General features: G+C 46.0%; 1 protein-coding gene across 1 annotated transcript; it reads right to left on the bottom strand.

Moving 5' to 3' along the window:
* Positions 1–1,512: 1,512 nt before the first annotated feature.
* PATL2 (PAT1 homolog 2) lies at positions 1,513–10,066 on the bottom strand. Its single transcript, XM_066276694.1, has 14 exons — positions 10,036–10,066; positions 9,270–9,472; positions 8,212–8,292; positions 7,334–7,476; positions 6,767–6,844; positions 6,424–6,565; positions 4,881–5,001; positions 4,684–4,781; positions 4,416–4,469; positions 4,182–4,315; positions 3,888–4,047; positions 3,204–3,344; positions 2,257–2,354; positions 1,513–1,699 (listed from the first exon to the last, which is right to left on the bottom strand). The coding sequence occupies exons 1-14, from the start codon at positions 10,049–10,051 to the stop codon at positions 1,513–1,515; spliced, it is 1,656 nt and encodes a 551-aa protein (XP_066132791.1). The 5' UTR covers positions 10,052–10,066.
* Between the last annotated feature and the right edge of the window lie 3,531 nt (positions 10,067–13,597).

Genomic DNA, 13,597 nt, shown 5'->3' with positions numbered 1-13,597 from the left:
GGGTAATATGGCCATCTTGATTCTATTTATTCTTCCTAACCAAGAACAAGGTATATTCTTCCATCTCATTATATCTTTTTCGATTTCCCTTAACAATGGTTTATAGTTTTCATTATATAAGTCCTTTACTTTTTTTTTTTTTTTTTTAATGAATGACCCCTTGTCAAGCCAGCACCTTTGGGCTCAAGCCAGCAGCGACCGTGGGGTCATGTCCATGATCCCACGTTCAAGCCAATGAGCTGGTGCTCATGCCAACAACCTCAGGATTTCTTTTTTTTTTTTTTTTAATTTTTATTTATTCATTTTAGAGAGGAGAGGGAGAGACAAAGAGAGAGAAAGAGAGGAGAGACAGAGAGAGAGAAGGGGGGGAGGAGCTGGAAGCATCAACTCCCATATGTGCCTTGACCAGGCAAGCCCAGGGTTTCGAACCGGCGACCTCAGCATTTCCAGGTCGACGCTTTATCCACTGCGCCACCACAGGTCAGGCCAGAATGTTTATTTTTAACGTTATTTTTTTTTTATTAAAGATTTCTCTGTGAGCCAGATGCAGCCATCAAAAGAGCCACATCTGGCTCTTGAGCCATAGGTTCCTGATCCCTGATCTATTGTAGTTAAACCAAACATTTCATATACTGAAAGAGATATTTATATTCAACTCTCTTAACTCAGTTTAGGCTTATGTTTATAAAAAATGGCAACATTGAAGCAATTCCCAAGGTCATACTTTTGTTAGACATAACAAGGCCTTATCCCTTATATTAACAACATTCTTAGAGCATTCACACTTAAGCAAATGGCTTTTATTATACCTCCTAACTTACAAACAAGTTTCAACACATAATTATATTATCTCTTTAATTATACCTTACTATATTCTGCCTTTTTAGGCATATTATTCAGGTTTTTGAAGAAAGCATAAGAAAATGTTTTGGGAAGGGTCCTCCAGTATATCAAGGCATAAGAAATGTCTTCAGACTCTTGGATCCCTGTAGACATAGCCCATATAGCTAGTGTCTGATGGTTAAACTTTTCCCACATATACAGATTCCAGAACAATGAGGTCAGTAGATTCAGGCAAGCCTACAAAGAAAACAGGTGTTAACTGCAAACAATTCCATTTTCTAAAGTATTAATGTGGTTTAATTACTATCTCTTTCCACCTGATCATAAATTCTGAGGACAGAGATGACCTCCATGTTGTTCATATTTATATTTTGGAATAGTTGTCCCTCAAGTGTTTCTTGAATGAACAATTCAGTTTCTCAAATTAAGTCTTGTCCTTAAATAGCTTAACATGGTAAATGACCAAAGCACCTAGGAATCAAATGGTTTGTTTGAAGAAACAGGCCATAGGGCCCTAACTTGAGGTAAACTGGTTACTCAGTATATGCCAGAATTTCTGGAACTACTTCTAAAAGCAAACTATTCTACATGCTCTTGGTTTAAAAGAAATAGAAAAGTAAGTGACAGAAACTAGGTTAGGCTTGAAGAAGGGATAAGGCCTTGTTATGTCTAACAAAAGTATAACCTTGTTTCTGCCGTAGCTTGCTGCATCATAGCTTCTAGCTGCTGTACCAACTGTTTGTCCACATGGCGACAGAACATGGGAAGAAGGTTGCTGGGGAAGGCTAGGGGTTCTGCCAGAGAGGCTGTAGGCAACTGAGCTATCTCCCAGGCGATCCAAATCACTATGTCTGTCCTGGAAGGCCAAGGAGGAAATACACCAGAGCATTTGTATTTATGCAGGAAACACACTCAAGGCCAACGTCTTTATCCTTTTCCACCACTATCACCCTCTGTGCATGTAGCAATTAAGAGAAAATATGCACATTTGGTATATGCCAGAGCACTGTTCAGTGCTTTACACATCTTCTCTCCTAATTTTAAGAACTCCAAGTAGGTAGTACTGTCATTCCTAGATCCCTAGTTTATAAATGAGGAAACAGGCTAAGAGAAGGTAAATAACATGCTCAAAAGTTATAGTGCTAATAAGTGACAGAGGCATTATTCAAACCTAGATCTGTGTGACACTAAAGCGTGTCCCCTTAATTACTATATACACTGCCTCCCATGGAAAATAACGTTCTAGGGGACTAAGGCAGGGGCCTGGGAGGCAGAGCAGCAACAGCTCTGCTAGTAGTCCTTTTGACCAGCTTCCTCCCTGATGCCTGAATACACCATTCAGGAAATATCTCATCTGGCCCAGTCAACACATCCCAGAGGTACTGAAGTATTTATAGGCCATTATGATCTTACCAAGCTATATGGTCACTATTGGATTCCTCTAGGGATGGATCCAGGGATACCAGCTGCTCTCCATGGCTCAGCAGGGCATAGAGCAAAGATATTCCAAACTGCAAATGATCAAGTGTCCAGGGAAAAATGAGTTCACCTCAGGCATTTGGTGCTTCCCTGGCTGTTGTCCCAACTAAAAGGGCAATTCTACATGTACAGATGGAACCCAGTACCCATTTAACTCAGATATTACACTGGCTGGCCAAAGAACTTTTAGACCTTTCAAAGGGAATCACTGCTCTGAACTTCTCAAAAGGTTCTTTGAGGAGCTGACTAAATGCACACTCATGGGTTCTGCCCCTAGGAGTCAGAGTCTGTAGATCAGGAAATGACCCAGGAATTCGACACAAGTAGTCTGTGGATCCCACTTTAAGAAGCACAGCTGTAGGCAAAGATCTTCGGAGAGGGGTTCATAAGGCAATTCTCTGGCATATTAGAAGAGATCAGAACTTTATGTCTCAAGTCTCATCTTTTAAAATGTTCTGCTTTGTATTTCTTATGTACCTAATATTAGTATAGTGTTACATATTAATGACTTATAAACACACATATGGGTGATGTGGTTCAGAGTTTTTTTTTTTCCAGAAGGGAAACAAAAACCAACTTTGGTGATCTCTGCTCTAGAGGTCCACACCAGCACCGTCGTCAGAGAGCTTGTTACAAAAGCAGATGTGTGGGCCTCACCTCGGTCTACTAAAGGAGACTCTCTGACAGTGGGCCCGAGAACTGGTGTTCAGATAAGCTCTCAAGGTGATCCTAGTGCTCACGGGAAGTTGATAAGTACTGCAGAAGATAAGCTGCAGAGATGAGAAGACTGGGGAGATGAGAACAGTCCCTCATTTCTTCCTTGCCAGTGATACCACCTGGAGGCCATCTATGCAAAGAGAAAAGGCTCCCAGATATGTTACCCGATTCTGAAGCACCACAGTGACTGGTCGCTCTGAGGAGCCAGATGGGAGAAGCATTAATCCCTGAAGTCCTTGGAGGAGTTCTTGGAAGGTCAAGTGACGGATGTATTTGCCCAGAGGTTTGAATAACACTGGTAGGACCTGCAAGAAGGTAAATGAGTGCCTGCCTCTCTGACTCTACTATAACTTTACCTCCTCCTACCTTGCCTCTGATCCCTTGTCTTGCTGACCTGCCTCTGTCACCTACTCGATCAGGTTATTTACCAGACCTATCACCACTAATGCCTGTCCCCAACACAAGTCCTTCAACACGTACTTGTTCTAGGATGCCTTCCCTAGGAAAGTCAACACAAGCCTCAACACTTGTCAGGGAGTCCATATTTTCTCACCCTTTACAGCGCACAATCTCACCTGTGCAGCCAGTCCATATTTTCTCACCCTTTACAGCGCACAATCTCACCTGTGCAGCCAAGGCCTGTGTGTTTTCTTTTGTTCATTATACCCAAAGATGATCAGCTGTTCCTATAGTTTATCCTGTAACTCGCTCACCTGAGGGTGGCAGGGTCGACACCCCTCACTGCCCAGCACCTTCTCTGGCATCTCTGGGGGTGGGAACTGGAGGAGGAGAAAAGATCCCTAACCCATCCATGAAACCATCCTTTTCTCCACTTAATGCCATGGTACCTGGTCAGCTACATCCCTCTTGACCAGGAAGGGCAGATGGTGGGTGATAGCCAGAAGAAGGCTAACAGCCCGATCCTGGGGCAGGAGGGGGAGCAGCCGGGCCACTAGGGCTTTCCCCTTCCTCACAGAGAGCACCTGCAGGAAGCCATCTGCTGCCTCCCTGGGAGTGAGAGAGAATATTTTCAGGGCAGTGCAGAGGAGAGGGCAACATGCCGGAAAGGAGGGGCTGAAGCAAAGCCAACGTCTTTGCCAATCCTCCCCCTCTTGGGCTGGGCGTGACCCTCCCGCACTTACTCCAGGTTATTCCACTCCTGGGTCTTTAAGACCTGGAAGAGCTTCTCGACCTGGTTCCTCTGCTGCTCAGAGTAACAGGGCTGTGGAGGCCCATTCTTCTGACCCTCCTCTATCTCTAGTAACTGAAGAAACATCTGGGGATTTGACAGGAAAAGAGGAAGAAGAGGTCAATTTGAGCAACATTCCACTTTCAAGGATAAGTTAGGAACTCATCTCTTAAGGAGCTGATCTCACCTTCTCAATCCAGGACAACATCCGAAGCCTCTGACTGCTTGCAGCTCCCGTCTCCTAGAAGAAAGTCCCAGCCATCACCCCCAACCCCACAACAGCAGCCCGGCCTCCAGAGAATCTGAGCTGGAAAGACTAAACCGAGCCTTTCCACTTTCTGACCACACTTCTTCCTCCCTCTTAGGTCACAATCTGAACTCAAGCATGAGGGTGCTCAAGACCTTTCTCCAAAACAGAGAGGAGAAAAAAGGTTCTGGGAAGATAATGCTCCTACCAGCTCTGGAGATCCATGGGGCACAGCATCAATAGCTCTGCGAGGGCTAAAACACGTGGACACGGCTACTTGGCCCAGGGAACCCTCGATTCGAACCACTGCATGAGAGGAGTCAGGACAGGCGTATGTCCCTCCCCTTTCCACCCTCTGACCACCCAGATAGACAGCCCAACCCAGCAGGTCAGCCGAGGTCCTACCTGACTCATAAGTCTCTGCCTTCTGAATGTAAGGCGTTACTAGCTTGAGGGACTCAGTTTTGCTCCTTCGTCCAAGCAGCTCTTCATCTGCCTCCTTCTTCTCTAGTTTCTGATAATATTTCTGAGTCCATGAGATGTAAAAATTGTATTCTCATCTTCTGAATTTACAATTAAAGTTCTCAAGTGCAACTTCTCAACACACCCATTCCAGAAATGTTCCTGGCCTCTTAGGCCCCATTGGCAATCATTTTAAAATATCTTAAACATACTGTACCTCATGCTACCTGTCCTGGGACCCCCATACTAAGGACTTCAAAGCTAGGGTCCACTACCAAGTCTGATAGAAAGGCAGAGAGAAAAGTGGAAAGCCAGGAAGCAAACCTGTCCCAGCATCTACAACCTTCCTGAATTCCTTGTTCCCAAGTTGTACACTGCACACCTCATATCCTTCACCTCCTCGTTTTGATTTTGTGATTCTACCTGTGCTTTCCAAAGTCAGACTATCTGATGGCATGAAGACCATCAGTAGTGTGGAGTACAGAGATAGTGCTATTGTCACTTGGCCTCTAGGCCGGTTTGATATTTGAGGATTTTCTCAGCAGCTCTAATATTTTCTTAAAAGAAATCTGTGCCCTGGCCAGGTAGCTCAGTTGCTTAGAGCATCATCCCAATATGCCGGAATTGTGGGTTCAATCCCAGGTCTGGGCACAGATTTCTTTAATATAAAAAATATATATAAGAAAATAATCAACCAACAAGTGCATAAATAAATGGAACAAATTGATTTTTCTCCTCTAAAATCAATAAAAAAAGAAAAGAAATCTGTAAAATCCCAAGGTAAAATAAAGCCATTGACTCTGAGCCGAACAAGGATTTGAGCAAAGCTCCTTTCTTTAGGAGCAGTACCAAAGAAGGCCAGGGTATAAAAGTATTCATTTTCAGTGATTCTGACAGAGGAGTTTTGAAGCAGGCTGGAAGCAAACAAACAAACAAAATTAAACAGGAAGAACATAAAGGCGGGAACCTTGGTAGGGGGCTCATGGAGGTTGAGGAGTAAGTGAAACAAAGCTTGGACAATCAAAAACCCACACACAAAGATCGTCCCTGTAAAGGAAGGGGAGATAGGAAGCAGGAAGAAATGAATGGAAATGTCTGCCATCATTTGTTCAATTCAACCAATCGAATCCGTCTCTTTCTAAGATCCCTGGGTTTTCAATCAAAAAGTAAAAGGTATGTAAATGAATATTTATAACAAGACATTTCTAAAGCCTCACAAAAGTATACAAAGGTGGAAAAGTCCATATTCCTAGGCTGAACAGAGGAAATTCTTGGCAAAGGATGGAAACAAAACCTCAGTGTGTTTGGGGAATTATAAATGACCCCATTTGGCTGAGAAGTAGGAGACTAGAGGGGTGAATGAGGTTGGAATGTCAACTTTAGAAATATGGCCCCTACAAGCTGAAGGGAGGATCTGATCCGGCCCACAGAGTCCGGGCCCTTTTGACCCCAAGGTCAGAGTCTGGGAAGAGCACACACGGCTCACCTGGTAGTAGTAGTCATCCAGGCAGGGGTTCTCACTCTGCAGCTGGACCATCTGCACTTTTATCACCCAGTCCTTCTCTTTTCGGGTCATGAGGTTAGCATAGGGGTCTGGTTGCTGAGACCAAGGCTTCTTGGCTGGGGGACTTGAAGCCAGCAGTATCCCTTTAGGCCCACCCACCCTGCCACAGTGAACTTCCTGAGTAGGGAGTGGAGAGGTCTGGGAAGGACAGGAGAGAGTGCAGAGGTGGGCAGTGCTGTCGGAGTCCTAACTGTGCAGGGGCTTTGGGGGAAAGACCCAGCATGTCGGTGAGGTGCCCTCACCCTACTGCTGGTTCAGGTTTTACCTTGATGTCCGACTATGCTGCTGCAGCTGCAAGATCCGTTGGTGCTGAGGGTGCAGCTGGGTCAGGTGACTGGGAAGACTTAGAAAGAAACTCGGGCTGGCTGAAAGCAAAGTCTCAGCTCCCTACCCCCTCCACTCATTTAGCTTCTGGTGACCCCAGCTGCACAGAAGGAAACTGTTTATGTGCCTCCTCAAAGTCGGCCACAGAAAACATCACAATCCTAGCTCAACAGGGCTCGCGTTCCCCTCCAAAATGTACTTTTCTGCGATTTGGCTGCAGGAAATCTTGACACAGTAGAGAACCATTTAGCCCAGTTGTTGGGAGTTCTGAGTCCTAATCTGAGTTCTGCTATGCCAAGTAATCCTCAAGTAAGGGTTACCTTTGCTCATCTTTGAGGCAGAAGGGGCTGGGCTCTACCTCACGCTTTCCTTATTAAGATTCTGTAAGTATTTATCTGTGGCAGCTGGTAGAGAGGCCCCACCCCTCCTCAGTCACTACTTCCTGAGACCTCTGGAGAGGAGCTCAGGCTGTGTGGACACTGGGTTGCTTGGCACTCTGAACCAGTACCTGAACCTAAGGGGCCATGAGGCCGGTGGGCTGCAGAAGAGAGACGGGTCTGGTGAGAGCAGCTGAGGTCCAAAGTGCCGCACTGGAGAGCTGGTGCAGGGAAGGGCGGGCCGGAAAGGGACTGGCGACAAGTAGTCCAGGGTCTAAGAGGAATTAAGAGGTTTGGGAGAAGACTATCTACACCAACAGATGCTGCTCTTGCTGCTGAGTGCCTTCCCTGCCTCTCCATTCTCGCCTGCCTTTTCCCTCAAGAACCTCACCAAATATTTTGTTGTCTCAGGGGACAGTCAAGCCAGCTGTACGGTCACCAGATGGTGGATCCCGTTCTTGTTTCCGAAAGGGTTTGTCACTTCCTAAGGAGCAGCTCTTCAGTCCCTGACAATGTGCTTTTCCTGCTGTCTCTCTGTCGTAGTCTTCTCTCAGGCCTTTGTGCCTTCAGCCACATGGGCAATGCTTAGCTGTTTCTTTTCAGACTCACCTGAAGCCCTCCTCAGGAGTGCAATTTCCTTTCCTCCTGCAGTATATCCTGCAATTCTTCCACCCAAACCAGGTTCTCACTATGCAGTTAATTGAAGGGTAAGCGCTCTTTCTAGCCCTAAGCTCAGTGCTGCTTATCTGCTGAAATGCTGGGACGTAGAACGAGGGATCTAGTTTGTCCTTTTTCATATGAATGCCAGTCATCCCAGTACCACCTCTGTCATTTACCAACCTTCCCTACATGCCGGCATCTCCCACTTCCCATGCCTACACCTCACTTTGGGAGCTTCTCCAGAGCAAGGTCAAGAGCAGACGACCGAACAAGACGGAAATAAGAGACACTCGGCATGCTTTGCAGCACCTAGTCACTTCCTCACACTGTGGAGACTGGAGTGACTCACCTGCCATTGAAAGCGTAAGGAGGCAGGTGACATCCCCAGCACACCAGATGCCTTGATTCCAGGAGAGCTAAGAAGATCTCTCTGGAACAGAAGGGAAGAGCAGTCAGGCTCATATGAACCTCTGTGGTGTCCTCTAAATTCATCTGTGTCCATGGCAGGTAGGGAGAGGGGGACAGCAAGGCCAACCATTTCCAATACCCAGGACAGTGGTAACCTGACCCTCCCTCACAATCAAGTCAACTAGGCCAAGGCCCCTCTCCCTCCCTGAGGGGAAGCAAGACTGATCTCAGGAGTAGATTGAAGGAGAGTCTGAGTCACTTCTCACTTCATTCTACATGGGAATCCTTGTCTCTCTCCACTGGCTGTGGGCATCCAAAGGAATACGTATCAGGAATGAACTGCTGAGACATGGGCCCAGAAAGATCACGCACCTTCAGCACCAGGAGCAGGACCAGCACTTATAGGTGACACACAGCCCCGACAGGACCTTTTTTTTTTTTCCTTAAGTGAAGTGGAGAGGCAGAGAGACAGACTCCCACATGTGCCCTAACTGGATCCACCTGGCAAGCCCTCTATGGGGTGATGCTCTGCCCATCTGGGGCTGTTGCTCCATTTCTCAGGAACTGAGCTATGTTTAGCTCTAGAGGGGAGGCCATGGAGCCATCCTCAGCACCTGGAGCAAGTTGCCCTACTTGCTCTAACTGAGCCATGGCTGCAGGAGAGGAATAGAGAGATAGAGAGAAGGGAAAAGGGGAGGGGTGGAGAAGCAGATGGGCACTTTTCCTGTGTGCTCTGATCGGGAATCAAACCTGGCACATCCACATGCTGGGCTGATGCTCTACCACTGAGCAAACCGGCCAGGGCCAGGACCTGGTTTTTAAGGTGAAGACAGCATCAGAAACTAAGTGGATGACAGGAGGAAAGAGGGAAGAAGAAAAGAGTCCCTACTCAGGTTCAAGCCTGAAATAAAAAAAGTATTTGCCTAGAGAAGAGGAGAGGGATATTTAACCACAGTCTGTGAGCTGCAGACAGTTTAGGACAACTGACCCTCAAGGTACCTGGCTGTTACGGACAGCACTGAGGCCAGCTGGATCCCCAAGATCGTCCTCCTCTTCATTTACTTCCTCCTCCAGGTCCGGGTCTAGATTCTCCTCTTCCTCCTCATTTTCTTCTTCCTCCTCCAATTGGGATGCAGACATCAGCTCCTCCTCAGGAGCAAAGGGTCCACAGGACTTGCCTGGGCCTTGGTGTAAGTGATGGCCTGAAGAAGTAAACAGAAGCTCAGGTGTGAGAAGTCTCATCTAGAGAGGCTGCTTCTCAGTAGTACTCTATCATTAGCTGTCTCCAGCACCACCTTCAAACAATGCCTCCTGCTCTAAGGGTTCAGTTCGCTGCTCCAGAAGGCCCTACCTGTCCTCCACTAGAACAAACAGAACCTGGCAGGGGCCAGACACCTTCACTTTCTCCATCCCCTTTTCAATTGCTTCAGGCTCCTCCACCTGCTCTCCTCTACCTAACAGCCCTTTCTGTGCCTCTTTAATGAACCAAGTTCCAGCTATCCTAACTCGCTGCAATTTAGCCCTATTGTATGCCAGATACTTTACATGTATGTGTTCATTTAACTCTTATAACTACGTATCATACAGGCCTGTTATTGATCATTTCACAATGAAAGTGAGAAAAGGGGGCCTAGAAAAATGATTTCAGTCACCCAGCATGATATAGCTAACAAGTGGAAGAGTTTGGAATCACTCCCAACAATTCTGGACACACAAACCCATATCCATGCTTTTTATCCAGATACTATGGCCCACTTGGGGGTACCTTCAAGACATTTCATCTTTGCAAGCTGGCGGACTTCCTCCACGGCTGCGTCCTCTGGTGAGAGAGCACTGTCAGCCTCTGGGAGGTAAACCTAGGACAGGGAAGAGAACCAGAGGCACCCTCCTCCTCAGTAAGGCATGGCAGCCTAAAACATGGTCATCCCCTGACAAGGCTTTCAGGGAACTCTTGGCCCAGGATCTCAAGAAGCAGGACTCTTGGCTCTCAGACTGCCATGAACCCCGACCCTCTGACCTTATCAGCCCAAGTCTAGACAGCTGTCCTGCAGAAGGACAGAAGAAAGGACATAGGTTCAGGAGTGGAGAAGCACTACCACACAGACACCACCAGCCTCCATCTGTGCATAGTGAGGGGGCCTCACAGCGGCCTTGTTGCTGACACTTACCACCTGACGGCTGCTGTCCTTTCTGCTTACTTTAGCCATGGAAGCCTGGCCCAGTGCTGTCTTGCTGCCTCTGGCTTTAAGGGTCCCAGCCCCTCCCCTATTTTCCTGTTAAAGGGCCAGACTCCCCCAACAATGGCATCTTGATAGAAACATGAGAACATAATCTTACAATAAAGAAAACTCTTAAAAGGGCAAAAGAAATAAACTGCATCTTTCATCAGTCAAGGTTTGATTACAGTTTATTGGGAGTAGACCTTTAAAAAGAAGATCCCTATTTTCCACAGCTACAGTAGGAACTTTGTGTGGTTATGTTCCCTTCAATCCCTAATTCTGCTCTAGCAAAACTGGATAGGCACATAGGTGAATCCTGGGGAGATTACCTAGCAACCAAGCGCTTCAGGGTAGTGCACATGGGATCCCTGCAGTTCACCTGGCGGTGCTTGCCCTTCCTGTGTCCCATGAGCTTAAGTCTGCTACCCAGCTCTGAGTGATGAGAGAACCCTGTAAATACGGAAATTAGATCTTAAAGGTAAAAACACATTTCCATGAGTTACACAAACAATCTTGCATCTTCTTGGCTGTTCTAATAAAAAAACTGGTTCAGAAGCTGAGGAATAAAAAGAGAAGAAAACAATAACAAAACAAGCACATTAGTACGACAGGTCAGCAACAACTAAGCCCCAAGGGATCCTGGTTCTGTGCCCACATCCTGTGTTCAGCTGAACCCCACATGACTGTAGAATTCTGAATAAAAATAAAAACAAAGCTAATTTTTTTCCATCAGAAAGGCAAGGTAGGGGTCTATTTTCCTGGTTATAGGACTATGATTCTTGATGCCTCTAAATAAAAATATTTGTTTCAAAAGTTTTGCTGTAGGTCAGAATTGTATGGATGGGGGAAAATTTTAAGTAGCTTGACAGTTACTGAAAAACTTTTTAATTATCTGAATTGGGTTCAGGAGTTTAGTTATGTTATTCAGCTGCTTCTCTCATGAATTTCCTAAAAGTTCACTTTAGTTATTATTAACAAAAGGGCCAAATGGTGAATTTCAGTGTTCCAGAAGTGAGTAATTAGGTTTTTATAGAGACCACATCTGACGGAGGAGCAGATTTTCTTTCTGAAGGGACTGACCCCTTGTACCAGCCAGTACCAAGCAGGTCATATGGGGTTTAGTTTTCAAGATGACATCCTTCCTTTGGCTGTTTGAAACTTCACCTGGGCCCTTGCCAGATTGCTCGGTTGGTTGGAGCATCGTCTGGAAGAGCAAAAGTTACCGGTTTGATCCCTGGTCAAGGCACGTACAGAAACAGCTGGATGTTCCTGTCTCTCTTTCTCCCCTTTCCTATCTCTCTAAAGTGAATAAAATAAACATTAAAAAAGAGATTGTTAGGAAATTCCTTAAAAAAAAAAAAAAAAAGAAATTTCACTTGGGACCTCTCACCCAGGGGCTGGGAGTTTTAGTCAATTGTTGATTAAAGCTGCTGCCTGTCCCAGTTCTTTCTTTTCAGTGACATTAAACATGTGTATCTTAGCAGATAATGCTATTCATTGTGTCACACAAGAAAAATAAGTTTGTGAAGGAAGCGTTATTTTAATTGGAATGTAGTTAATTAAACTGCCTTACTCTAATAATCTAAACATTCTGAGTGGGAAATTCAGGCTTTACCTCCTCCAGGAAGCCTTCCCAGATAACCCTTCCCTTCTAGGCTGCATGAGGTGCCCTTCTAATGTACATTCATTGGTCCTTACACTTCTTTCTCATACTTACACATTGAGTTGCAATTCTTTCTGTGTTTGTCACCCCCACCTGAGAACAGAGAAGTGTCTTCCTCAACTTTGTGCCTCTAACAATTAACACAGTATCTCAGTGAATATTAATTGAGTTGAACTGAAAAGAAAAGTAACCCTCTTTCCCCTCAAAGGCTTCTTCAGGTGGGGCTGCTTTCTGGACACCTGGCTGTGTCCTACTCCAGCACATTCTCCACAGTGCCCCCAATAAATGCCATTCTGAGAAAACAAACCTCATGATACTTAAGTCAGAAATCATAAAAGACATATAGATTTGTCTAAAAAGTGAAACTTTTTTTACAGGGACAGAGAGAGGGTTAGCTAGGGACAGACAGACAGGAACGGAGAGGGATGAGAAGCATCAATCATCAGTTTTTCGTTGTGGCACCTTAGTTGTTCATTGATTGCTTTCTCATATGTGCCTTGACCACGGGGCTACAGCAGACCGAGTAACCCCTTGCTCAAGCCAGCAAGCGACGTTGGGTCCAAGCTGGTGAGCTTTTTTTTTTTTGCTCAAGCCAGATGAGCCCGCGCTCAAGCTGGCGACCTCGGGGTCTCGAACCTGGGTCCTCCACATTCCAGTCCGACGTTCTATTCACTGTGCCACCGCCTGGTCAGGCTAAAAGGTGAAACTTTTATCCTGAAGACATATTTATGCCAAAGTAAATTCTTATGGAGCAAAGATTTATTTATTTTTTTACAGAGACAGAGAGAGAGTCAGAGAGAGGGACAGACAGACAGTAATGGAGAGAGATGAGAAGCATCAATCATCAGTTTTTCGTTGTGACATCTTAGTTGTCCATTGATTGCTTTCTCATATGTGCCTTGACCGTGGGGCTACAGCAGACTGAGTAATCCCTTGCTCAAGCCAGCGAGCGACCTTGGGTCCAAGCTGGTGATCTTTGCTCAAGCCAGATGAGCCCGCGCTCAAGCTGGTGACCTCGGGGTCTCGAACCTGGGTCCTCCGCATCCCAGTTCAACGCTCTATCCACTATGCCACCGCCTGTTAGGCAAGATTTAAATATAAAAAAAAATTAAACCTAAAAAATACTTATCAGGTTCAAGTTTGGAGGTAAGGGGCAGAAGGCTGCAAGGGGCCGAGAACGGAAAGGCAGATAGGGCATGCTTTATTGGACAGCGGCAGCAACAACGGCAATATGGTGGCAGCAAAAACAGTAGCAGCCTGATGCAGTACACAGGCGTTTTATAGTAAAATCACACAAAAGTGGCACCAAGCCATAATTACAGAGAGGCTAACATAAGTGAAGGTCACATAAGATGGGCGTGTATGCGTACTGTCCCTGCCTGTTTCCCTTAGTCATGGATGGCCAGATCTGATGTAGTGGACCTGTCCACACTGACTCCATCTTG

This window comes from Saccopteryx bilineata, chromosome 4 (genome assembly GCF_036850765.1).
Source record: "Saccopteryx bilineata isolate mSacBil1 chromosome 4, mSacBil1_pri_phased_curated, whole genome shotgun sequence".
Classification (NCBI taxonomy): domain Eukaryota; kingdom Metazoa; phylum Chordata; class Mammalia; order Chiroptera; family Emballonuridae; genus Saccopteryx; species Saccopteryx bilineata.
Note: the sequence above shows the minus strand (reverse complement) of the source record. Positions and strands in the feature narration are given on the sequence as shown.

Bases quoted from the DNA above. Each gene is read 5' to 3' on its own strand.
- PATL2 (XM_066276694.1), bottom strand. The intron at 4,316-4,415 runs GTGAGATCAGCT...TCAAATCCCCAG, and splicing joins TGTTGTCCTGGATTGAGAAG to ATGTTTCTTCAGTTACTAGA. The intron at 1,700-2,256 runs GTAAGATCATAA...TTGGCCTTCCAG, and splicing joins AATAGTGACCATATAGCTTG to GACAGACATAGTGATTTGGA.